Source organism: Fringilla coelebs (genome assembly GCF_963513975.1).
Source record: "Fringilla coelebs genome assembly, chromosome: 2".
In the NCBI taxonomy this organism is placed as follows: domain Eukaryota; kingdom Metazoa; phylum Chordata; class Aves; order Passeriformes; family Fringillidae; genus Fringilla; species Fringilla coelebs.
Window position 1 is genome coordinate 75,309,630 of NC_140029.1, and position 27,479 is coordinate 75,337,108.

At 38.4% G+C, this 27,479-nt stretch overlaps 1 protein-coding gene across 1 annotated transcript in view; it reads left to right on the plus strand.

Annotated features, from left to right (window-relative positions):
* GUCY1A2 (guanylate cyclase 1 soluble subunit alpha 2) overlaps nucleotides 1-27,237 on the plus strand; it is a gene marked incomplete at both ends in the record, with an annotated part of 134,249 nt that extends 107,012 nt beyond the window's left edge. Inside the window, 2 exons of the mRNA XM_084200969.1 lie at nucleotides 15,647-15,801; nucleotides 27,030-27,237. Of these exons, the coding sequence (XP_084057095.1) occupies nucleotides 15,647-15,801; nucleotides 27,030-27,237 (363 nt within the window). The remainder of the gene's footprint in view (nucleotides 1-15,646; nucleotides 15,802-27,029) is intronic.
* Between the last annotated feature and the right edge of the window lie 242 nt (nucleotides 27,238-27,479).

Below are 27,479 nucleotides of genomic sequence, written 5' to 3' on the forward strand. Positions count from 1 at the left end.
AGTACTATTGGAGGAATTGCAGTTTTCCCATGGACACTGTGCCACATCTGGAATTCTTACTGTTGCATGAAAACCAGATGTGCATATTTTCCTGTTACTGCCATGTTTCACTCTGGGCTTAGCATAGCAAGACTTGACTGTCACTGGTCCCCTTGCTCCACGCTCTTCTCCCATTCATTTTGTCTTCTCTTGAATTTTGCTTTTAAGTAATTTTCTATAAGTGAGATTCTTGTTTGCTCCATGTGGTTATGCTCAGACATATTATTTATGGCCTTTAGGATTTGGTAGCTGCAGCATTTAGGATCTCTGTGGCGTAGAATGGATGAACATGTATTGTTGTCCTTGCCATGAATGCCTTGAGGAAGGCCTGTGTTTTATCTTGTGTCACAGCCTTGACTGCCACAGGTCCCTCTTCCCTTCCCAATTGCTGTTCTCCATAAATCCGGGCATCCTAAGCATCCCACAGTGTACTGTCCACTCACCAGCTTGCATTGCCCTCTGCTGTCCTACCCTGCCTTTGACCCCTGCCTTTGACCCAAATCCTTTTCTAGGCATCTTTTGAGTCAGTGAGAGTTCACTAACAAGGTTTGAACCCTCTTCTTTGTGTAATCCAGATCTGCTGCAGCCTGCTGTCAACTGTGGGTGTCAGCACAGGGCTAACTGGGTGGAAAAGCAGGGAGCTAAATCATGTGCTTTGGTGCTACCTTCTGTTTTAAACTCTCTAGGACTGCACTGAGGTGACGTCAGAAGCACCACTTGTGACCCCCACAGAAATGGCACATTTTCAAAACTGTTATTTTAGAAATAATTTTTGGGGAAGGTTTCCAAATGTCTCCAGGTTGAGCAGAACTGATTCCATTCTTATGAAAAATATTTAAAAATTCATTGTATGCTAATTGCGTAATGAATTGCTTCATTTAAATAAAATCAAAGCTATGTAGAGGGAAAAAGGGACTCTTACTGTGGAGTTAGAGGTCAGGTTTGTCATCACTTTATGCTTACAGCCAGGAGGGCAGACCAAGAAAAAATGAGATGCCGTCAAGTAAGCTGCCATCAATCAGTGCCTGAAGGTTACAACAAAGCCTCCCTTCAGTCCTGTGAATGTTTGAGGAATACCCTCAGTGCATAGCTTGGAAAAATCTGCTGCAAAGAAAGATGACCAGAAATGTGCTGGAACTCAGGGACAGTCAAATATCAGAGTTACCTGTTCTGGTTTGCTCCAGTTAGTTTGAGCAGCCATAACAATCTAGGGAGGGCATCACAGAACGTGGAGCTCAGCAGAAGGCAATGTATTCTTACCTCAGAGCTGGTTGGAAGCAAGGAAGGCTGGAAAGCTTCATTAATCTTCATTTGCCGTGTTCTGACAATGTTTTATGGGTGTTGAGCACTCTGGTTTGTGTCAGGACAGTCCTCCTTGGACTGACCCAGCAGCAGTGCTGTGATTCTATGGCTCTATTGGGTCAGATCTGAACAAGCTGATCTTAACACAGCTTGGAGTCTGTGTGCCTCACTGAAATGTGCAGTGCAGGTAATAGCTTTAAAGGTATTCCAAATTTAAAAATAGCCTTTCTCAATGTGGCAGAAATTAGAGATACAAAGAACTTGTGTTTGCTTGGCAACATTTCCTTGTGATTAATATGGAAGTATACTTTCTTGTTAGCAGGTTCTTCACACACGAGCATAATTTGTAAAAAAATCTGCATGTCTGTTGAGAAACATTGTTCTGTGATTTAGACAGACATTAATAAAATGGACACTTTAAAGGAGAAGATCTGCTTCTGTTTGCTCAAATTTGCAGCTCAACTGCATGAATTTGGATGGTTTTTGATTTGCAGAAAGCTTCTATTTATTTCTATAGAAATTAATTAATTTATTTCAGAGAAAAGGAAAAGAGTTTTCATTACTCTTCCCACAATTCTACAATAGGGAATGGTGTCTGTGGAAAATGTAGTCTGAACATTATTCATCTTTCCCATGGGGATTACTAGAAGTAAATTAGGATTCTCTGAATTTGCTTGCAAACCAAGATCAATTTCTAAGTAACACTAAATGAAGAAAAATTGTGGTGATTTATCAGACACAGTCCACTGTAGTAGCTGCTTTATAATGAGCTTTGAGACACACCATAATGCAGTCTTTTGTTGCAAATATCTTTTGTACACACACTGCCTACCTTTTATGAAATAATTGGAATCTAACATGCTGCAGCTTTGAAGTATATGAAGCCATACCCTTAATGTGGGAAGCTTCTGGGATTTAAACACTTTCACAATGAGAAATTTTAAATATGTTTTGACTAATTTCATTCAAGGATCATCTACAGCATTTTTATGTAAGTGAATATCTTAATTTCATGAGCCTTACCACTCTAATTAAAATTTACATTTCAGTCCTTAGAACATTTCTAAGAGACCCATAACTTTTTTACTTGGTAATATATTTATTGTTATGGAATATCAGTCACTGATTGGAATTTTAGCAACTAAATTTTTAAATTCATGATCACAGGCTTGAAAGGTCAATGGAACGTAGTTAGTTTTGCTGTTGCCCTTGTCACTCATGGCACAATAAGTGTGCCAGCTCTTCAAGTAGATCACTGCAACAGAAAAGGATTGGTGGATTAATGGAGGTTGTGCTGAGGCCCTGCATCTATACTTAATGTTTTTTGAGATTTTTACTTGAAGTGATTTTGTTCCTCATACTAAATGTCTCTACCATACTAAATGCCTCCACAGATCTGAAAGATCAAATGTTGGTTTACAAACTGATATGCCCATAAAAGTCTGTCTTAACTTTGGTGTATATCTTGAGAAGAGCTACTGCTTTAATTTGCTTTAACAGGGTTCTAGTTCATGCAGAACAAGCCATTGTGTGAAGTGAAGCAGTATAGAGTAAATCGGGGCAGTTGGGGCAGGTGCTTCTAAACCACCTGGAATGGTCTGAAGGCACCACCACTCTGTTGTACTTTGGAGGTTGCTGCCCTTTAGTGAGGTGATTATTCCTGTCATTCTCATGGAGGCTGAATGTGCAGCTGCCAGAGTATTTCCTGTGAAAGGGTTTGTTTTGATAGGTATCCACAGGAAGTTTAGCTGTGATCATCTGTGATGAGGAGCAGACCGATGCCAAAATAACATGACTAGATGTGATTGCAGTGCAGTAACAGAACTGACAGTCCATCATGGAAAGATGACTGTCTAAAAACTTACATTTTCTAAAACGAATGTTTTTCTGTCAAGCTTACCCAAGCTATTCATGGGTGTGGCTTGATACTGCAAAATATGTTGTTGACATTGGTCACTGATCATTGTATGATTATTACGAAAAGGAAGTTAAATATCTGAGTTTCTAACATGAGTAAAATTGGTTCAACACTGCTTCTGTCTTTAGTTTTTATTTTTTTATTTTTAGTAAAATTCTAAAGACAATGTGAACCAAGGTGCACAATTTCTCTTTGAGCTGAAATTCAAAATTCTGGGGTTTTAAGTGGTTTCAGAACATTAAAAAATATTTCTCCCACCCCATCTGTTCTTAAGGATGACAGGAAAACAGACTTTGCAAGAGTCATTTGAAACCCTCAAATGTAACACCACTTTTTAATTAGTCGTCCTTCAGTGCAGTATGATGTTAGAGTTAAAAAAGACACACATATGTTAATGCATCCTGTCCATCTCCCTGTCAACATCCTCGCAATGTGTTTTCCAGTGTTTCAGTAGTGCCCTAACTTAGCACCTTTACCTCAAAAACATGTCACTGTCACACAGCACAGTCTATTTAGGCCTAGATAAGCTGGATATTCACCTGTGCCTTCATTTGAATTGTATTATTTCTAGTTGTGTCCCCAGATGTCCCTCTTTGATATGAACATCTTGCATGTGCTAGTAGGTGATTATCACGCTTCCCCTATTGAGGAATAATTAGCCAAGCTGTAAGCATTTACAGATTTTTAGTTTCCCTCTAATTAAATCCTTTCTGAAGAGATTCTTGATCTTTTCAAAAATCACAGCTGTTGACAGTACCTAGGTATTAACTTAATAGGCTTAGTGAGGTTGACTAGAATTATGTAGGAAGGAACTATAGGTATCAGATGATGTTCATAACCCCAGGTTACTTCTTTCATGTGATGAGATTGCACACTATCTCAAGTTCATTTTGATCTTTACTCAGAATTTCCCAGCTTTCTCTCTTTAATTGTGTTGCATTCAGAGTTGCATTCAGTTTGCAGGATCCATTTACTTTCATTGTCTGTTGTTTATTGCAGATCATTAACAAATACAATAATTAAAAACAAATTATGCTGAATTTTATTTATTACACACAACTGTGAGTGAGATTTCATCTACTTTGTTTCATTTATCCACGAATTTCAACTCAAGTTAAATACAAATAAAAATTATCAAATTTTCATGATTAAATATTCACAGTCACCTTCCTCTCAGACACACTGATAAAGAACAAGGCACCAAAAATTAAAGGAATTCTTATATCAAAAACACATCTTGCATCATTTGGGAGGAAAGGAGTAAAGAATGAGACTTGGAGCTAAGGGACTTGTCAGAAAAGGTTGCACCAAGAGAGATTCTTCTCCTGCTTCTTGGTTGAAGAATTTGACTGGAAAAGTTTCAAATAAAGCATAATCAGTTGGGAGCAACAGCAGGAAAGAAGCAACGAGAAATGAGAATGCTGGATAAGCAAAATGCAGGGCTGCCCCTCAGCAGCCAAATGCACCCAGTTAGTGTCATTAAAGGTTGTCTGGAGAGCAGTGACAAGCAAGGAAGTTATATATATACCATACTGTCATCTTCTACTGCCTCACAAACTAGATTAGTTTTACATTTTTAAAAGAACACGCAAGGATAATTGAGATTTAAAGTCTGGCTTTCTTTTCTGGTCTTACTCACACAAATAATAGCAGAAGTACACCTAAATTTTTGTCTATATGTTTGTGGATTATAGAAATAGAAATTAATTGATAAAAGCTGGTGAAGATGGGCAGACATAATCTTGGCTATGCATATCAATGTTTAAATTATTGCATTTTCAAAATGATAACCTACAGAAAAGGAATTATTATAATATATGCATTAAGATTGCTATTTTTTATAGAAATTACAAGCCAAAAACAACTTTATGTGCTGCCATGCTTTGTTCTTTGTCAGTGTGTCTCTGAGTGAGGGATGAGTGTTAGACACAGTGGGAGAGATCATTGAATGAAATGAAGGAAAGTCATTAGACTGAACATTGGAATCTTTCCTTCCCATAAGTGATTCACCTTCATCTGAGAGCAATTAGTCTTTGTTTGGGCTTTGTCATATTCTTGACATCATCAGGCCTTCATTTGCCAATTTTTTTGAAAATAAGATTAGAATCTTTCTAGTCATGAAAACACCAGAACATTCAAATTTATCCTGAATCGTCTTCTTTAAATTGTAGTGCAGTTAAGAATTTTCTTTGAAGCAATTTAAACAAACAGTGAAATTGTGTCTCATTCCTATTCATGGTACATCTGATGTTCAGTGACAAATCATATATTGCTTGTAGATTTCCACCTTAAATCTAGGAATAGAAAATGTTACATTTTGTATGAGTTGCAGAGTGATTTTTCATTCATTTCATTATCCATTTTATTTACAAATGTCCTTTTTAAACCTAGATTTTCAGTGAAGGTAACACAGCTGTACAGAATACTCTGAGTTCTGATCCTAGCTTTTGTTATTATTTGCTTTGTGGGGTCAAGAAAGTTTGATTGACTTGCTGAAGTGATGTCTATACAGGAATCAGGAGACTCACTAAAAGCTTAGATAGTTTGCTAAAATCCTCAGTTCAGTGCAAACCAGCTGCCTTTCTCTTTGTGCTAATTCCCTTTGTTGTATGAAGAAGTTATTCACAACTGTCTGGATTTGCCTGTCTGAAAGACTTCAGAAAAATCATTTTATGTGAATGTGTATTTTGAACTCACTGAGGAGGAAATTCATTTTCCCTGCAATGATCTGCAGCTTTGTGATGGTGAAGTACAAAGGCAATAAGGAGTATTAATAAACCCCTTCCCAATTATAGCCAAGGTGAAGTCTTTTAGTCTCTTGTTTGCAGGATCCATGCAGTCACAGAGCCTCATTTCCCTTTGTATGCAATCGCCACTGCCAGCTGTGGAGGTTTGCTCCAGGCATAAGAGTTGGGTAAATTTTGCAAAAACCATTGTCATCATCTTACATTGTCTTGTGTTCAGTCTATAGAACTTGCAGTTCTTAAAATCAAACTGGTGAACAAGCAAAGGAACACAGCAGCATTATCATTTGAGAGTGAGGTGCTTAATGATTATCTAATACAGTGAGCTGTTCAAACACTGAAACATATAAGGTATGAAATATCTGCATGTCCCAGCTGTTATATGGAAACCTTATAGGCAGATTTATATTTATTTTTTATTTGAGCATGAGAACGAGTTTTTATGTAGTGCATTTAGTATTCAAGTCTCTATGATGGCAGCAGTGCCTTATGTTTCTTCCCAAGGAAGCAAACTATATTCTAGTTATTACAGCCTGCAATTCTATGCAGTCTTTATACACAGCTTGGGATTTCCTTAGCCTTTTATCTTTCATGGGGTCATTCCTTGATTTACTGTTTCAAAAGAGGGCGTAAATTGACTTGCTTCAGGTATTTATCTATATCACAGAGTCACAGAGTCATTTATGTTGGAAAAGACCTCTTGGATTGTTGAGTCCAACCAACCTCAAGCTGATCACCACCCTATCAACTAGACCGTAGCACTAAGTGCCACATCCAGTCATTTCTTGAACAATTTAATTGGCTGTATTGTCTGTTAGACTGAGAAGTGCTGAAGGAAGCAGTCTTAAGTCCCAGCCTAAGAACACGTACATTTTTAAAACCTGACACACTGATTTTTAAAATTTTTTGTCATGTCAACAGTGTCCATATGGAGCAGGGAGTTTAATCGTTTTTTATTTTGGTTATGTTTGCCTTGGTGCTGATTGCAAGAAGCTGGGGCATCCAGCAGAAAAAACAGGCTTAAAATGTATCTCCTCTTCGTGCAGAAAGTATTAACATACCTTGTGGTGGTAGAGCTTTAAATGACACGGGCAATAATTTAGGTTTCATTAATAGCGTGGGAGCCATTGGGAAGACTCTGATACATCGTTATGGTACAGGCTAGATAAGGGTTGCTTCCAGTAGTGAAACTGTAAGATTGTTATAGATCAGTGGTTCTGTTTAAAAGCTGCTGTGATCCTTGTTGATTGGTTCCAAGCTCTTCCCAAAGCAGATCAATCTGGCTTCCATCGATGTATAAGAACCTGTACTGTGGTCAAAAGAAGAAGCATGGCTCTGCCATTGAAAGGTCATTTTAAAGATTGCAGACTAGATTCAAAGACCATTACATTAAAACATCTGAAGAAATTTCTGCAGTTCTACAAACAGAATAATCTTCTGAAGGGGTCCAACCCATCAACACCAGTATTTTTGATGGTTTATGCACAAGAATGTAGCTCATTTTACAGACAGGTAAAAGTGTGTCAACCTTGCCAGGCTGAGAGTTGAATTCATCTCACCTTTCTTCAGGTGTCCAGGTTAAACTTACAATTAAATGTCCCTCTCTGCTCCACGAGGAGAGTTAAGACAGCTTCAGGAGTGAGTGATTCAGCCTCTCCTGTGTGCCAATTTTAAAGTATGAAGAATTGCAGCCCTGAGGTTATTTACCTCCTGTGTTTAGCAGGAGTCTAAAAACCTAACTTAAATGAGGCTGGCTAACTTCTAGGTCATTGCAATTAGATGAAATTTACCTTAAATTACTAAATTAGGAAAAGTATCAAAGGTTGATTCTTGAGGTTAAAATACTTAGGTCAAACTTTTTTTTAATACAGTTTTTTTGTTCCCCTAAATATTTTGAGCATGTGTCATTTATCCTTGTTAAAGTATCACCCAAGCCATTCAGTATATGTCATATGATGGCACTGTGAGACAAAGATGTCCTCCTACACTAGGGATCAAAGAGAACTTTCTGATGAATATTTTTCTTTTTTGGGTGTCAGTGGTGGGGAGGTTGGGAAAAATCCTCCACTGCTATGTGGGCTTGTGTGAGTGATTAGCTCTTTTTTAGGCGCCTGAACACACAGGTTCACATAGTAATTAAATTCCTACTGTGGAAATTACTATTTAAAGAAAACAATAAAAGGTGGTTTTGATTAAATGCCCCATCAACAATGAAATGCAATGTTTTATTGGTGAGTGAGAAGCAGCTCACAAAGAAGCACATTAACTTTAATGTTTCTTCTTTGGATCTGTAGGGGAAGGATATAGGTTTTATTTTTCTGTTTAGCAGCTCTGAAAATTCTCATTTACGTCACTTAACACCCACCTCTCCACTCAGAACCCCCTCCAGTAAATAATTTCAGGTCAGAAGTTTCCTTACAGATGACCCAAATCCTCTTTTAACCTAGACACTGAGCAGTGCCATACTGAATTCACATGATCCCATTTGACTCAAAAATAACTTGCCCCAGTGTAAACTTTCCTTTGATGCTAGGACTAATGAGCTCCCAAAACTAGTCTGAGTCTTTATTTTTGTTTTTACTTCATCTAAATCCACCTCATACTGCTGATGGAGACTCACAGGTGTATAATTTTTCCACACAGATTATGAAATACAGAGTTGTGAAATAAAGGAAGCTTCCAGGGTCCTGTGGAGGTTAACTAATCCAAGCACTATTCAAAGCAGGGCTAGCTTAGGTCATGGTGGAAGAACTTAAAGGGAAAGAGAGAAATAATTTCATCCTTCAAGTCTGGGGGTTCTTTATGTAGAAATGATTCATAGCTCCTTTTCCCACATTCAGTAGAAGTGACTGTATGCCAAGACCATAGCCCAGGGATGTACAAATGCAAAGTGCATCACATTGGTTATAATTTAATTGCATCTCTTTTGCACAAACCACCTGATTTCCTTACCCAATAACTATTTAAAATGGATTTGTTGATTCCAAGGCATTGACTCTTTATTCGTTTATTACTTTATTTTTAATTGTCCTTGTATAATTTGCTGTGTATTTTGCTTCAGATGGGTTGAATAATTCTTTGAGTAAAAAACATAGGAAATTCTGATTAGAAAAGAAGTTGTGTTTATCTCTCCAAATGATGTTCAAGGGGGGGGGGGGAATGTATCCTGTAGTTTAGTTCTGTAGAACACCTTGTGAAATTCAAGTGATCTAAATTTTCCTCTGAGCAGGTCTGTTCCTTGGCAACAATTCTGTAGTGAGCTGTACTGTCATATGTCCCTTTCCAGAAAGGCACTGTGATATTTATAAATCTATCTAAGAATACAGATAACCCACACACTAAAGCATATGTCAGGACATAGCTGTCAGTCCTATCAACTTGCAGTCCTCTCAAGGAGCAGAAAGGCACACTGACTCACCGGTGTGTGGCCTTGATTTTAGACCTCTGAGCTCTGGAGAGTCTCTTTTACATTGAGACATTTTACAAGTAAATCTCCCTGTGTAAGGTGTTTGTTGGGGTTTAGAGATAGCGCTGCTGTAGAAGCTGCTAGAGAATATTAGAGCAGAAAACACCCTGTTGGAAATAATCTGGCTGTGTGTCATGGGCTAATAGCTAAGATGCCCTGCAAGAGGTGACTTTTTCCCTTTCTGAAGGACTGCAAGGACAGGGGGGAGAAGGTCCATACTAAAACACAGAGTATCAATCAGTGTGTTAGGCCAGAAAGTGAGGAGTGCTTTTTGTCTAAGAAATGTTACTGTGCAGGTACCAATGTACATTATTGAGACTGACACCAAGAGTCCTGATCCAGCAGAATGCTTTCTGTTGTATTTAATTGCTTTTCTGGCTTGGGCCATCCGTGTGCCTGGAACTATTTTCATGCAGCTACTGCCTTGTGCCAGCTCTGAGCTCTGCTCAGCTTATCACCAAGTCTCGAGCAGCAGTCAGTCAGTCAGTCAGTCAGTCAGTCAGTCAGTCAGTCACGTTATTGAGGCTTGAAAAGCTCCAGGTTGGCTGACTGGGGATCACTTCTGCCCGTGGTTGCTTTCCAATCTGTGTCACCTACTTCTCAGCCTGCCCTCTCTCCTTCCTCTGTGTCTGTGTAAGGGAGACAGTTCTGAGAAAATGGATTGTGTGTCCTTCTGGATGCAGTTAACCTGTGAGACAACCTGAGGCTTCTCTTTCTAGCATGGGAGTGTGCTTTGCAGAGTTTGAGAACTATTTATTAAGGTCTTTCTTTCCGAGTGTGTAGTGGGAAGAAAGGATGCATGCTGAAATGTTACTGTATTTCATATTTGAGAAGGAACTGAACATCAAACACCTTTTCTCTACAAAAAGAATTTCTTTTGGCTCAGGAAGTCCCTGAACTAAAAATTATTGGTTGCAGAGAGGGAGCTTTGGAAATGAGCATGTTTTTTCACCCTGTGCTTATCAGAAGACAGGTTACATGGTTACCTTTAGTGTGAGTTGGAAAGTCTCTTGCTTGCATGTTTTAGTATTAATTACTCTTTGCTGGAAGACAAAAAGAAAGGTACCCACAGACTCTTCTTCTTCCTACTTTGCCCTTCAATTTATTCAATAATCTATTTATTAATTAGACCACCAAAAAATGGTTCAAGCTGTAATGTTTCCTGAAAGGAAAATTAAGCCAGTTTTAAACTATTCCTCAAGCTTCTTATGTACCATGGTGCTGTGCAAAAATATTTGCAGTCCTTTTTTCAACTCAGTGATTCTTCACAGTGATGCTCTTATGCAATTCTCCATGCTATTGCCTATTAGTCTTTTTTCTGAATAAAGCACGAATTATGCTTTTTAAAATAGATTTGTAAGCCTATAGCCAAGACTGCAAATATTTTTGCACAGCACCGTGTGCATATGAAGCTTGAGGAATAATTTAAAACTGCTTAATTTGCCTTTCAGAAATCATTATGGCTTGAACCATTTTTTGTGGTCTAATTAATAAAGTATTAAAAATTATAAAAATTATTTTTAAATCTTGTAATGTGTTGTCTCAGACTGAAGGGAAATAAAGTTATTGTATTCTATTGCTTATCGATATGCAAACATATATTGGTTAAAAATTTTTAGATTTGAGGAGGTATTCAAAAACATTCTTTGGTGGACAAGTGCTACTTCTCAGACTGTCTTTCCACTTGCATTCTAATTTTTGTCTTGAAAATTATGTGGAGAGAGTCTTGAAAATTATAAGGAAAGAGTAAGGAGAATAAGTTTTTCAAAAAGGTTTCAAAAGAGAAAAAACTCAAGATCTTTGACCATAATGAAAATGACTGGATTTTTAATTTTTTTTTTTTTTTGAGAGTACTGATTAACAGAAAAAGCTATTAAGAAGCAAATTAGCAATGATGAAATTTACTTCAGGCATGCCACTGCATTCGTTTACTGTTATTAAAATATTTTTGCCAGTTGCCTATAAAGTTAATTTTAGATAGGTTGTGAATTTTCAGGGTTGCTTTACTCTCATCTCAGTTGGAATAGGATTTGTTTTGATGTAAGAGTGCAGTTTTCAGTATCGTGCCTAAGAAGGCATTCAGGCAATTGCAAGTAATTGAAATTGAATAGCAGGTAAGAAAGAAACAAAACTAAACAAAGGAAAAACCCCAGTTCTTCTAGATATAAAAGAGGACCATCATGCTTTGTCAATGAGGAGGTGTAAAGAAGAAAAATACAATTTTTCTAAGATTTGGGACATCAGAAGAATTCAGTAACAGAATGCTCAGTTCAGAAAAAGAACAAATATTTTTGTGTTGTTCATCCTTTGTTCTTGACTTTCCCCTTGCAGTCTAGTCTGGACTATCAGCCCTCACTGGTACCACTTCTGGCTCATTTCCACTGGTCATTTTAGATGATGACCAGTGCTTCTCATCTTTCCTTATGAATCTTCTTGTTTATCTCTGCTAAACAAAATCACTATCCTTCTGGTCACTCAGGTATTAGACATTTCTGCTCTTTATGCCTTATCCAGTAAGAAATATTCAAATACTGCTATTTTCTAAATACAAGCTTTGGAAGCTTCTTTTGCTTCGCACAGAGCCATGTCTTTCCTCTCACGTTGCATTGATCAATGCAGGCTGCTTTTCTTTTACACCTCTGACTCATCAGCTTTCCTCCAGTTCGCTGGTACCACAGCTCTTGCAGAGATCAGATCTGTTAATCTTTTTTTCTCGTTTTTCATTGCACTCAGTTCAAGTTGTCCCTCTTCAGCTAAAAGATCTCTCACAGGCCTCTCAGTATTTTTCCCACCTGTTCATGTCTCTTTTGCCATTGTGCCTTCCAGGATGATGCTTTAGAAATGTCTTTGGCTTTTGTGGGTCTCTTCACTGTTCCTTACCTCTTGGAGAAATGGTATTTACTGGTTGGTTTTTTTTTTCAGAGCTGTCTTCTCTTTGTGATAGTTTCCAAAGATTCACCTTTCCATTTGTGTGCATAATGCCTCTGAATTTTCAAGTTCAGCTACATACCTCCCTTATATCTTTAGCCAAATAATTAAGGACATTTAAAGGAGCAGTTGGTACAGATGAAAAGCATGCATTTTATTAAAAATGCTCCATTTAAGACAGTTAATTTTTGCTACACATATATTAAAAGTAATAAACAGTTATGATTGACAAAAAATGCATCCTAGTGTTGTCACCTAATTTTTACTTTCTATGCTATTTTTAATATTTAATGGTGACTGTTCTGAGAAAGTGCTAATAAGAGCTACATGTACAAAATAGCTTGGGAACTATGACTATATTTGTGTAACTGTTGTTATTGTTCTAAGTTATGTGGTCTAGGCAGATTTTCTTTACTGCAAAGGCAATGTGAAAGGTTGATGTGCCCCAGTAAGTGCCTTCTTGTTAATAATTTGGTCACACATTTTTTTCCTTTGTAAAAAAGAGCCTGAAGCTGTTAACACAACAGTTTTCAACTCTGTGAGGAAAAGACCAGAACAACGAATCTGCAAATGAAGTAAAATCTTGAAGAGACACTTTTAAGTAAACATATTTCTCTAAAAAGTACTGTAGGACCAATATAATGGTTATTCTTGTTATAATAAGGCACAATAAGGAATACTTTATGGCAAGAGCATCAGTGTTTGCAGGCTCTTTTCTTGTATAGAACTATATAATAAAGCAGATGTGGAGTTTTACTGTGAGCCATTCTTAGTGTAATTTATCTCTAAGGTTTATTGAGAAAGCCTGCATCAACTTTCTTCCACCCAATGAAACCTTCAAGTTTTGACTCTCTCTATGTAGTTTAACCTGTGTTTGTGAGATTGAATCTACCTTTTTCATTGTAGGAGCAAGTGTTTTTTAAAAAGCTCTTAAGATGGTACAGGAGAACCCTCATGTCTGTCACTGAAGCATTGAGTAATAAAAACCAATATGACCATATAAAAGGAAGCAATGAAAAGGAAAGAATGAAAGTAACAAAACAACCAACAATAACTTCAGCTTTTACTGCATATATTGCAAAAGCAAATTTTATTTTCTTAGTATGTTTTTTGCTGTCATATTTTCCATCCTCTCTAATGTATACTCTTATTCCTGTGTTTTTAGGGGAAAACAAAACTAATACTTTTCTTTACAGTTTCAATCTGGCCTTTACATGTGATTGAATGCACTGTGGAAGAGGTTACAGCACGCAGTTAATTTGTGATTTTTAAATAAACATGCAGAGTAGCAATGGAACAAATGGGTTTCATTAGCTCTGTTCCTAAAATGGTGTGCAAAATGACTAAGTCACCTCCCATCTCACAAGAACAAGACACTGTAAATAGGTCATTCATTATTTATTGAAAGCATGCTCGTTGTTGTGTGAGCAAGACTTCCTGCTCATAGTCTTCCACTGAGGGCTGGTACTGACCTCACCTATAGGGAGAAGGGCTGTTTACCCAATTCATGACTGCAGGAGCCCTTTTTCCACTGGTAATGATCAGTGGAGTTTAAATAAATGTTGTAGCAAAAGCAGGAAATCTTATTGCTCCAAAAGATGACCAAAATAACCCAAGTGTTACGAGTTTGCAGAGATGTTTGCAGGCAAACCAAGTTTGTGGATGCTTCCCAGCCCTATGGAAGATGGGATTTGAAGGATTTCTGTGGCTGTCTTCAGAACCATAGTAAAGGTTTGAAAGTTCAATTAAAGTGAACTTTTTAACTTAAAGAATCACTAAAGTGATTCTTATTCACAGATTTGATAAAGAAAAAAGAAAAAAGAAGGAGAAAGAAACAAACAAACCAAACAACCTAGTCTGTAATTAACAGCATTGTTGTGAAGATGGAGGGTTTTAGGCTGCCTGTGAGAATGTTGTAAGTAGCATCTTATTGAATGCAGGACATGTCCCTGGGTTAGCAGGAGCTTACTGTATAGCAGATATAATTCTGAACCCATTGTCTGTGACACCTAAGAGAGGAACAAAATTAGAAGAGTGCTTAGCTGCATGGTGAAAGTCTTGGGCATATGGGAAGAACCATAGTCAGTGAAATAATGTGGGGTCCCACATGTTCTTAGAACTTCATGGACACCAATGTTATCAAATGCTGGCATTTTCTTTACATAAAAAAGGTGTAACAATGATTTTTTTTTAATTTGTATTTGAGTCCATATGTATTTTTAAATTAAAAAAAATAGGGACTGATGGACAAAAGGACAGTGCAATAACTGTGAGTTTAGTAAGTATAAGGACCATATTGAGTACAGTGTTAGGTAAGTCACTCATTTATACCCCATCAGACCCTCTTAGTAGCTGCTATTTATTTCCTTCATCTTATGTTTTGCAGCAGTCCAGTTGCCATGAGCAAGAGTATCCTCAGAAGATATAAATATCTTCTTTTCAATTCTTTACTGTTATAAAGTTAACAAGAGAAAAAGACTTCCCTATCTGAAAAAATCATTTTCTTGGCAAACATAATTGTTAGCTAAAATGTATGCAGAATAAATCTCTGATTATTCATTCTGAAGGAAACCATTCTGATGCTGTACAGGTCTGTGCAATTGCCAGATCTCAGACAGTTACAGGGAATGATTGCTGAAATAGTCAGTCACATGGCTTTTTTAATTTGCTGAGAATTTATTCCTCCTTATTTTGAGGAGGATACAATTACCTTTAATATCATTGGTGCCTCAGTCTTCAGCATTCTCACCACTGCTGTATCTGTCTGTCTGACAAAGTGATAAAGACCTTAGACCTTGAAGAGTTTGGAAGAAAATATGGGGGAGATAAAATTTAACTACTCTTCCTGCCAGTTTGAGAAAAACTGTGTATTATTCCAAAGCCTGTGTTAGAAGTGGTGGCAAAAATAACCTCTGTAATGTATTTATTTGTGTAATTAGATGGCTGATATTATAGTAGGTCTGGATGATCCCAACCTATTCTGTTCATGATTTCTATTTTGACTGTCACAGTCTCCAACAAATGTGCAGAGAAGAAAATTGTTTTAGTGAAAAGATAATCTTTTTGTTCTCCTTTCTTTTAACTGCATCTGATTTAAGCTAGAGGAATAGAACAGTCTGGTTTTTTCCCACTTCACTCTTCTTTAGTTTACTCTTTGTTTGAAAGGGTCGCTTGTAGCTGAGTGCTAATGGCATTACCCCTGGTGGCACAGGAGAGGCAGCCTGACGTGGATCTCATGTTTTTTTCCAGATGAGGATAGGCATTCACTCAGGTTCGGTGCTGGCCGGTGTCGTCGGTGTGAGAATGCCGCGCTATTGCCTCTTTGGGAACAACGTCACCCTCGCGAGCAAGTTCGAGTCAGGAAGCCACCCCCGCCGCATCAATGTCAGTCCCACCACCTACCAGTAAGTCCTCTTCACCCTTTCTTTCCTGTTGCTTTTGTTCCAGCCTGTTTTCAGTTCCATCCTGTAACAGGCTCTGTCCTCAACACATGGAATTCAAGAGAGAGTTGGTAGGGCATCGGGACAGAGGAAAGAGGCATTGCGTGGGGATGTCTGTCTTTTGATTGCAGATTTGGATCAGAATGTGCAAAGAAGTCAGGCATTGGAGGCAAGGAGGCACGACAGAAAAGCCAGCCATTCCTGCTAAAAATAATATGTAACAGAAGAAGTGAGATATCTCCCAAAGTGACATAGCTTTATGCACTGTTACAGCTTTTGACTGGGGATTTGGGTTCCACCCGCTAAACACAGTTCATCAAAGAGAGCACACTCCCATTGTCTCAGAAAGAAGTCTAATTTTGCCAGTAAGGCCAAGAGATTACAAAGAGATTTAATGCTTTCTTGAAGATAAAATTTCTTATTTAGCACTGTAAAGACACACTTGATAGAAGCATGCTCATAATGTAGGAAAAAAGATTGAAAATAGCAGAACATTACCCCTAGCATTTTGAAGAAATTATGCAAACGGGGAGAAGGCTTGATTAAATCTGGTTATGAGGAACAGCTCCTAAATAAAAAAGGTGTTCCTTATTGTTCAAATTTGATAGTTTGACTATTAGAATTTCTACTGCTTAGAGTACAGCTGATGCACTCACTTTTTTTGGCAGGATATCTCAATCTTCCGGTGTTCTGTATCTGAAGTAATTTTCTGAAGTAAGCTTTTGAGACTGTGTGGTAAATCTGTACACAGTTGTTCAAGCAATATTGCTTTTCTTTCTTTTTTTTTCCTGTTCAGAACTGTGAATTTCAAATCTTTTCCCCCATAGCTATCTATGTAAATAAAAAATTTAAATGGGATTTCTTCATCCGAGTATTGAAGTGTCTGCTATGCTAAAATATGAATCAGTCAGAAATTAAAGTTAAAAGTAATTAAACTAGTGCATAAAGTGACATTCTTCTGAAGAGCCCATTCACTTGAGATCATATTTTAAAAATGAAGAAATGAAGCAAGTGTAACAAATTGAACAAGAGGTAGAATAACTGAATAGGGTTTGTATCGTGAAGAGAACAGAAATGATTCATACAGCTGTCTGGTAAAATGCAAGAAAGACAATCTATTATCTTCCAAATCTGTCCAAATCCAATATATTATTGTTTACAGAAGACATTTTCATTTAAATAAAAATAAATTCAATAAATATATAGGAAATTTCTGTTTGGAGCTTGGTATGATTTGAAAATAAATTGCTTTTGGGGCCTTCCATACACAGCATTCTACAGTGTTTGACTGTTGGTCATCTACTGTGGGATAGAAGGAACCCTCTAAAACCTTGTTTAAATACTCACCATAATTTTGTTTACCATTTGTGCTCCAGTTACAAAACTTACACAGTAGCAGGGCCTTCAGACTGTGGTTTGTGGTCTGGCAAAAGGCAGCCAGGGCCCTGTGACAGGGAGCTGGACTTCTCTTGAGTAGGATCAGTTCTTATAAAGTGCTGTTCTCCAGCCTCAGATAGTCCTCAGGATACTCTGAAAGTGCAGTCCATACTTTTTCAGAAGAGAGATTTAGCACTTCACAAATGTGGTACAGGGGACTGATTTCACTTCAGGCTATGGTGTTGTTTGCTCATGTTTGTGTCCCTGAGAGCAGAAACTGGTGAGCTAGACAGCTTTATGGAAATATAACTAGAGAGCAGCTGTGGGACCTGTGGTGCACAGAACTCTCTTCATGCTGGGGCCAGAGTCACTTTCCATGTACCAGTGCACAGTGCCAGTTGTGTTGAATTTAGCTGTGAGTGATATGGCACCTTCTCTGTGAGACACAATTCGTGGTCACTGGAAAGCCTGATCTAGCTGAGGATGACTCTGCTGATTACAAGAGGGTTGGACTTGAAGGGCCTTGAAGGTCCTCTCCAACCCCATTAATTCTGTGCTTCTGTGGCCGTATTTTCTTCACAGTGCTGATTAAAATACTGTTCTGAAAGTTAGTTTGAGGGCCTGTGTATGGAGCTTGTTAGAAATCTGTTTGTGATTTCTACAAAATGGGTTTGTGAAGCCCATTTTCTGACTCCTATTACATTGTGGCACAGAGAAGATGCCTTCTCTTCACCTGTGTCTCATCTCTGCCCGGCTGCCACTGGGCATATTGTAAGTCGCCTTGGAGAGTGTTCTTACTAAGTCCTAGGTATCAAAACTTGAGTCAGATCTTCTCACCCTGCATATCTCTCAGGTTGCATCAAAAAGGGGTTTTTCATTTCCCTTTAATCCTAGAAATCCAGTGTGAATAGTACCATTTTTTTCAAGATTATTCCTTATAAGACCCTCATGTCTGTACTTACCTTGCAGACAGTTATCAATGTAGACTGTTGCTGCAAAAAGGGAAATAGGCAGAATGGTGACTGATTATGAAGTAATGCTGTAACTTAAAATTGCAAAACAATACGCAACAAAATACAGAGTTATTGGTATTTTTAATCTGTGTTATTGTACTCGGTAAACAATCTGCTGTTAACGTGCTGAACAAATTCAGTGCTTGATTCAGAGAACTTGCTGTGGAAGTAACAGGCTAGACACATGGTTACAGGTGAAGGAAGTAGAAATGGCGAGAAAATATATGATTTAAAGAGATGCAGTTATCATTGAAAATGAGTGGCTAAAAGTAGTGATGATCAGGCTGGGAACAATTTTATATTGCAGGCTTGGGAAATTATGTGAAAAGATAAAATTAATGTGCATAGGGCAACTTGTAAAGTTGATTTCAAACTATATCTTCTGGCATAGTTGGACGCTTGAAAATAAACAGGGAAGAAGTCGAGAAATAACACTGTTGACAAAGTGGCCAGAAGAGACTGCAATTACAAAATACTCAAAGGGAAAGAATTATTCTGGGTTTCTGATAGTGATCTGTGAGATTTAACATAATATCTTGGTGGTGTCCAAATCAAAAAGTAGTGATCTGATGCATCCATATATAACTTTTCTTAAATATCATTTGTAAGAGTATATATTTATTGTGTATAAATAAAGTGATTCATCACAAACTGAAAATGTATTTGTATTTGACTTCATATTCAGTTAAATGCTTCTGTTTGATCACACTGTGCTGCTGTGCACTTAGTTAATGCTGCTGTTAATACTTCTATTATCTAAGAATAAGTGTTTTTCAAAATAGATGATTTTGCAGTCAGTGTGACAACAACAGAATTTTCAATTATATGAAACTACTGGCATTTATCATCACATGTTTGTGTCTACCATGGCCCCTGATGGATACAAGTTGTGATACAAGTTTTATAAAGCATGCAGGTCCTTGAAACATGTCCGATACTTACCAGCTTTCATTTTACAGTCAAGATTATGCATCCTAAAGTGCCATCAGCATTCAAATAATAATCACACCTCAGAACACCTATTATGGGTTACAGACACTTCCCTTCAAGCCTGTAATCAGCCTAAGTAAGAATCAGAGTCTAAAATGGAGCACAAGGTGTGATGTTTGTTGCTTAGCAGCAGCAGTGAGCCTGGGGCAGCCTTGCTCCAGTTACACCTACCTGGGCAGAGCTCTGCTAGGTGTGAAACAACAACTTTTACAAAGGTGGACTTTGCATTTTTTGAGTGTGAAACATCACTTCTGTTTGAAATATCCTGTTCTCTTGACTCAAACAGGTCTTTGGACACAAGGATCACAGATCCCCATTTGCTTTGAATCGCTGAGCATTGGGAAATTAAGTCACTGAAATAGCATTGGTAAAACTTCCAGTGAAAACTGTGGAAACTGGAGAGGATGTTGAGCATCCCAGATTGGTCCCTGTATAAACATATGGACAGAAAAGAATAGGAAAAGAAGTTTATTTAATTCATCAACATTATTCTGAATTGAATAGAATTACTCTATTTTCCACAGTCAGAAAGGCAGCACAGTAAGATTTATGAGTCTCTTCAGCGCAGGAAAGAAATCAAATATTTTTTAGTTTTTTGTTTCAGCCTTTAATAATGGTTTTGATGAGACATTAATATAATATACCCACATTTGTCTGGTTTTCCTAGTAGTGTTGCAATGTAATGCTTTGGGATTTCTAAGTTATCAAAAGCAGGTAAATATAGCTGTTCCTGTTTGTCAAGTAACTCGTATTTAAGAATTAATTCTTTTTTCCCTCTTTCTACCTCTAGTCCTTTATAGCATGTATTTCTCTTGTGGCAAATGTGCTTCTGACACTCAGGGCTGGGTACAAATATTTTCTATTATCACATGTTGGGCAATGCATCTGGGACCTGAGCTTAGGCAAAGATGAACAGCCTGTATCACACATCTTTATCTTTGTTTAGGAGAGAGGGCAACCCAGGTGTGCCACATTATTGAGCTGGGCAAGGTCATTGTGTTCACCTGCCTAAATTACTTCTCAGCCTTTAAAATTGATTAAAACCAATGTAGGTTTTTAATAATTCTTTCACAGAAAGTTGTATGAAAGAAGTTCTATGTAACTAAGAAGTATTTCTATACTTCTCTCTTTAAAGTGATTTAAAATTAAAATTAGGCTTTTCTTTAAAGTCCTTATTGATTTTTATTTTTAATAAATTCTTTTTCCTACAGGTTACATCTATTTATATGCCTTATTTCTCTTACAGGTTATAGCTCTCTCTCCATCCATATTTTTCTGCCTCTTATGGTCAAACCAATGGGCTTGATCTCCCAAGAGCCTTTTCAGATGATTTCAGATTTTATTTCTCAACATCCTTTAAAAATACTGTTTGTTTTTATATTGGTCAGTTGGCCATGAATGTTTTCAAGAGATATTGGTGGACAGACAATTTAGTTTTCGGCAGATTTGGAACACAACTTATTCATGGGCACGAAAAATTATTGCTAGCCTAATTTTAGAAGCATAACCAAAATGCACTGGTTTTTCTTGGGTTTCTGCTCCCAGTGTCACCTGCTTCTGTGAGGCTGCACCCCCACAGTCCCTGTGTTTTGTGATGGTGGTCCTTGTGCCTCTGGGGTCTGTCTGTGCTTTGTGACACTGTATTTTTGTCCAAGGTTCACTCTGCACAGGGTAGCTGTGCTGGATCGCTGTTCCGTAGTTAACAGTGTACGCTACCCCGCAGTTTCACACAGCTGATCTAAGGCTAAAGCATCTTTAGGAAAAAGTCATCTGTTGTCCACATAGCTGTTAAAACTTCAAAAAGCTCAAGCCTGCAAAAATCCAGGCAGGTCCTGAGGCCAGCACTGCTACATCAGTGTAAAGCCTGAGGCCTTTTAGTGGCAAACCTGTGCACTGATGTGCAAACAGAGAGCAGAAACCCAGTATTCTTTTTGCTTAGGTGGGTGAGAAAAAAGCTGTCAGGGGTCAGAGATGGACACTCACCATGCTGAGCTGCATGTGGTATGCAATATATTCCATTAAGAATCATGGCTGGCCCTTTCATAACCTTTCCACAGTTGACCTGTATGAAGAAGGAACACCAGTACACTAACTTCCATAGTTTAAAAAGGAATAAATGCAATGTGCAATTAATTAGGTAGAGATGTAGTCAGGGTTTTTTTTCCCCATTCTTGCTATGTTTATAGCATGCACAGAAATTGAGGGAGAAATTCAAGGCTGCTAAAGTTTAGAACCAAGTACACTGATTTTTAGCATTAGAATAGCAAATTCATATGTTTATACAGAGTATTTTAAGAGCAGCCTTCCAAAATTTCTAGTGAGTGCTGTAACAATTTATTGTCTGTATTCATATGGAAACAAATGAGGTGTTTTATGTTATCAAGAAGATGCCCAGTTGGTGAAGGAAGCAACACTTGTTGCCACAGAGGAAGGGAGCATCAGTCCAACAGGAGACTGTCATCTCATAGTTTGTTTGGAAAGCCATTAAAATTAGATTTTCCTAATTATACCAATTAATGGGCTGATGCAAACAAGGTTAACTAAAGGTTTTGCAGTACTTTTAGAGTTAGGGCAGAAAGAACCTTTTTCTTTTGTTGTTTCTCTCCCTGTGATAGATAGGATTTATGGAAGATTGACCTGGCCAATGGTGCATACTATGTTTAGGAGTGCACTGCATAGTTTCCTTTGTTGGCGAGCATTTTATTTCTCTGAGAACTTTTGTTCAGTTTTGGTCTATACAGACCAATTTTCCTAAAGAAAAGTTCACACTGAAGTTTAGTTCTAAGTGGGTGCTTTTGTGCTCTGATTCAGCAATCCAGTGGAAAGTACAAAAGCCTGACATCTCTGAGAGATGGAGGGGAAAACTGTGGGCATGGAGGGAGTTAAGAATCATCAAGGGCAGCATGCACTCAGTATAGAGGGCTTTGTAACAAATAATTCTGCAGTAGCAAGTCCCTGTTCGGTCAAATGGGAAGAGATGAGCAATCACCATTTCTTACTTCAAATTAGAGGGCTGAGCATAAGAACCAAGTGAAGTTTAATAAGGGCAAGTGCCAGATTCTGCACATGGGACCAGGCAACCCTGCTTGTGTGTGTAGACAACATAATGAGAGGCTGCAGAGAAGCACCATGGAAAGAGACCTGGGGGTCCTGGTCTGTGACAAGTTGAACATGATCCAGCGGTGCCCTGGCAGCCAGGAGGGCCAGTCCTGTCCTGGGGGCATCAGGCACAGCATGGCCAGCTGGGCAAGGGAGGGGATTGTCCTGCTCTGCTCTGCTCTGTACTGGGGGCAGTTCTGGGTGCCACAACATAAAAGAGACTTGAAACTATGGGAGAGTGTCCAAAGGAGGGTGAAGGGTCTGGAGGGGAAGCTGTATGAGGAGTGGCTGAGGTTTGTTCCACCTGGAGAAGAGGAGACTGAGAGGAGACCTCATTGCAGTCTGCAACTTCCTCATGAAGGGAAGCAGAGGGGCAGGCACTGATCTCTTCAGTCTTGTGACTGAAGTCAGGAAAAAGGCACAAAGCTGTGTTGGGAGAGGTTTAGGCTGTATATCAGGAAAAGGTGCTACACCCAGAGGGTGGTTGGGCACTGGAACAGGCTCCTCAGGGAAGTGGTCACAGCACCAGCCTGACAGAGTTCAAGAAGTGCTCGAACAACACAGGCTCATGGTGAAGCTGGGGGATAGTCCTGTGCAGAGCCAGAGTTGGACTTGACATTATTGATGGGTCTCTTCCAACTCAGCATATTCAGTGATTCTATGGTTTTCTGAATATAGAAACTCTGATGAAGATGTGACTGTTTCTTGCCAAGATAGTTTGAATTATAATTACTGTATCATTTCATCTATGTGAAGAAAGAGCTACAGCGTTTAAAAGCTTCTTCAAGATTCCCCCTAAGTATAATCCCAATTTTCATTCACACACAGACTTCCTGAATTTTTTTCTTAAATGAATGAGCAGAAAAGAAAAAAAAAATGGGATAATCCTCAGATACTCTCACTTTTTGTCTGAAAGCAAGTGCATTCCCAGCAAGGAGTGGACAGAATAAGAATTTTAAAAGCTCTGGAAGATTTCAGGTTAGGAGGAGAAGGTATCAAAGTTAATCAACTGCAAATCACTGTTTAAGAAATTCTTCCTTCTCTGAAACATCATCAAAGAAGACAAGCTGAGGGCAGACCTAATTCCAGGCAATTTATAGGAATGCCTGGGTACCTTGACCCTCATAATTTGAGCTCTGAATTGTTAATTGTGTATCCAACTACTTGAGTGGAACCCAGAATTTTGAACCAGTGAAAAACCTACTATAAAAATATCCTTTGCAATAGTGCCCTGCAGGGAAATTCACAGAAGTGATTCAGAAAATCCAGCTAAGATAAATGCTTTGGGATATTTTCAGACTAGTTGTTATATGAATATTCCTGAACTGCGGAGGTTGTGTAACTTCAGCTTAAGCTCTCTGAATATGGGACAATCTGGGGACATTTTTTATACAGTTAAAGCTGCAACATAATTTCCTGAAGGTGAAGAATAAGATTGTGCTCTCAGGGTAGATTGCTCTTTCAGGCTTTTACAACTGGCAGCCTGTCCTGTTGACAAAGGAGTGCTCTCAGACCAGTCTGTGAGGTGAGGCTACCCACCTGAACTGGGTGCCACCACCCAGGAAATGTTCCAGAGCAGAAGGTTTCACACTGGGTCTTCTCCTGAACCAGAGAGGAAGTGGAAAAAATGGATTGCATGGGACAGGGTGGCTTGGTCAGCACCTGGTGTCCAGCCAAGGTCAGCCCACCACGGTGCAACTCAGCATACATCCCTAAGGATGTGCACTATTCATTCACCTGCTTGGCACAAGGATCTTTTGGGGTTCTGTGTACCCATGAAAAGGAATCCAATGCACTTAGAAATGGCCATGGCCATCAGCTGCTGCTGATTTCTTTTTAACATCACAGGTGGCCTAAAAGTAAGAGGGAAGATTTTGCAGAAAAGTATCTTCACTGATATGCACTGAGAATTTGCAGGTAACTTGTTTCTTTAGTATATACAAAAAGATATAGGAAATCAGAGGCAATTTCTGAATTATGAGCTCATTCTCAGACTGGGGAGCCAAGTGTCAGGACCAACATATAATTTAAGGAATTTGAAGAATCTGTTCTTTAGGAGAAAGCTAAAAAGAGGTAATGTTCATCATGATGAAAATATTTTTAATAGTATTACTCTATGAGCCAGAAAGTTTTTCTTTTCTTTTCTTTTCTTTTCTTTCTTTTCTTTTCTTTTCTTTTCTTTTCTTTTCTTTTCTTTTCTTTTCTTTTCTTTTCTTTTCTTTTCTTTTCTTTTCTTTTCTTTTCTTTTCTTTTCTTTTCTTTTCTTTTCTTTTCTTTTCTTTTCTTTTCTTTTCTTTTCTTTTTTCTTCTTCTCTTCTCTTCTCTTCTCTTCTCTTCTCTTCTCTTCTCTTCTCTTCTCTTCTCTTCTCTTCTCTTCTCTTCTCTTCTCTTCTCTTCTCTTCTCTTCTCTTCTCTTCTCTTCTCTTCTCTTCTCTTCTTCCCTTCCCTTCCCTTCCCTTCCCTTCCCTTCCCTTCCCTTCCCTTCCCTTCCCTTCCCTTCCCTTCCCTTCCCTTCCCTTCCCTTCCCTTCCCTTCCCTTCCCTTCCCTTCCCTTCCCTTCCCTTCCCTTCCCTTCCCTTCCCTTCCCTTCCCTTCCCTTCCCTTCCCTTCCCTTCCCTTCCCTTCCCTTCCCTTCCCTTCCCTTCCCAGTGTAAAGTAAGTAGGATAAAATGTAATCATAAGTAAGTTCCATTAACATTTCGCAACAAAGGTTTCCTGCCATGCTTGCTTGAGAGCTGAAATGTTATCCCAATGAAGGTCATCTGGACCTTTCTGGAATTTCTGAGGGTTAGAGGCAGTGCATCTAATGTAGGGATGTGGAGTCTATCCCAAGCCACAACAGTGGAGGAATCTTGAAAAGACTAATTGTCTATCAGTCCTGGAGCATTTAATTGTGACCAAGTTACGATTCACAAAACAAGTGAAAATAAGATGGGTAATTAATATCTTACACTTTTTTTTCTATGGGGAAATAGTATAAAATAGCAACTAATCTTATTGCCAGCCCTGACCTTAATCAAATACTGTAGGTATACTTTACAGTTTTGGATTTGTGTAACTGTCATTAAAATTTCCTGATGTTAGACTCTGATGAGGAAACCATTGGTTTTTAGGAAGGATGGATGCTCCATAGTGAAGAGTCAGTGTGGGGAAGAGTGGCTACAGTGAAAACTTATAGATTTAGCTCAGAAAGTTCTAAGATTTCAGCTGTTACATGCAGAAATCTAATTTGGGAAGCTGTGAAGAGTTATTTCAGTATATTAAGCCTGTAGTTTGGACACATAAAATATTTACTGCAAACATTGCAGAGATTAAAAGAGAAGCTTCTCTGTAGAGGCCTCCACAAACATTCATGCAGTTTAGAAAAGATTGCAGTATTTTGATCATAAAATTGACAATGTGAACTTTCAAACCACGTCCTAAATAAAGTTCTCCACAGAAGTTCAAAGTCATAAACGTTGTTGGATTTATAACCAAATGATTACTTAAAAGATGGAAAGAAAATGCCTTTATATGTCAATGAGCTTACACACATTTGTCTCGTGCAAAGCTAATGAAAAATACTCTGTAAAGGAAGTGTCATTGGATATACTGATAATGCTGCAAAATTCTCCTGGCAAGAGGATTCATTCATTCATTTGCTTTCCAGAAATCAACTTTACAGGCATTGAATAATCTACCTATTACAAAATTCCATGGAAACTTAAAATATTCTTCCCAATTATGTTTTTGAGCTTCAAACTGATTGAGAGAAAGAATAAATATTGTTGGAGGGAAAAGAGGAAGAATGCTTTTATATATCCAACTGTGCTCAGAATTTACCATTGTCTCAAAACTGCTCTTTTCAATGCTGCAAGAGATTGAATACCACTAACTTAATTTACTTTGGAACAAAATGTCTAGAGTTACTTCCTTTATTTCACAAGTCCAGCTAGTTCTGGGGAAGATACTTGATAAAGATGCCCTTAATTTTCAGGTCTAACCAGACAGAGATTTCTAAGGTGGCAAATGGCAGAAGGCAGCATAGTGGGGTCTGTGGTGTTGTACCAGCTGAACAGGGATGCCAAGAGATGGCTTTGTTGGTCCAGGGAACCTGGATCCCTTTCTGACCCAACCAAATAGCCTAGATTTTACCCATGGGTACTGTTGATGAATAGTGTCAGATTTGGTTCTGCTGTTGGAGTTGCATTTGCTATATTTGAACCCAATTTATGAAAAAAGTTCTACTGAGCATAAGAAGGGCACAAACTGACCTCCCTGCTTTTATGTGGGAGAGCTCCCAAGCACTGCCACCTTCGTACCAGCCCTCCAGCGGGAAACCTGGTGGTAGCCATTGCTCTGAAATGTTAATTTCTGCCAGACTGACCAGACTAAAGTGTTCTAATTAAGCCAAAGGATGTGTTCTGAACAACTTTCATTATGAATTTGGTTCTCTTTCTGGTACATTACTTTCTGAATGCTGACACTCATTTGCAGAGAATGTTTTTTTGAGCCATCCCTTCAGCTGATCTCAGTCAACAGAGCTCCTTGGAGTTGATGATGATAAGTTCATATAGATCAGCTGAGGATCCTGACTTAGAATTTCTCTATATGCTACATAATAGTGTCAGCACATTTTTTACTTGGTTGCACATAGGATCCACCTCTTCCAAAGAGGCATTTCTGGAACGTGTTTTACAGTGTTTTATATCCCTGTGTTTTGTTTTTCTCCAGGCTTTTGAAAAAGGAAGAAAATTTTATTTTTATCCCTCGTTCCCGTGAAGAGCTTCCAGAAAACTTTCCAAAGGAAATTCCTGGGATCTGTTACTTCCTGGAGGTCAGAAGTGGTCAGAAGCCGCCAAAACCTTCCGTCACATCTGCCAGAGTGAGAAAGGTGTCTTACAACATCGGCACCATGTTCCTCCGGGAGACCAGCCTATGAGGCCTGCTGCAGATCAAAGACTTGTCAAAAAAGCACAAGCCCAGAACTGGGTCATGGCAGGGGAGTTGGAGGTTCTTTGTGTTTCACTGCCTGCTTCTGAACAGGCAGTAAAAAGCTCCATGTAATGTCAGGCAATAATCATTTTAAAAGGTGGGTAATTGCTGTCAGTAAACAAAGTGGAGATAGGGAAAAAATATTAAACAGTGTACTTCCACTTCCAAAGGAATTTCTCTCATAAACTT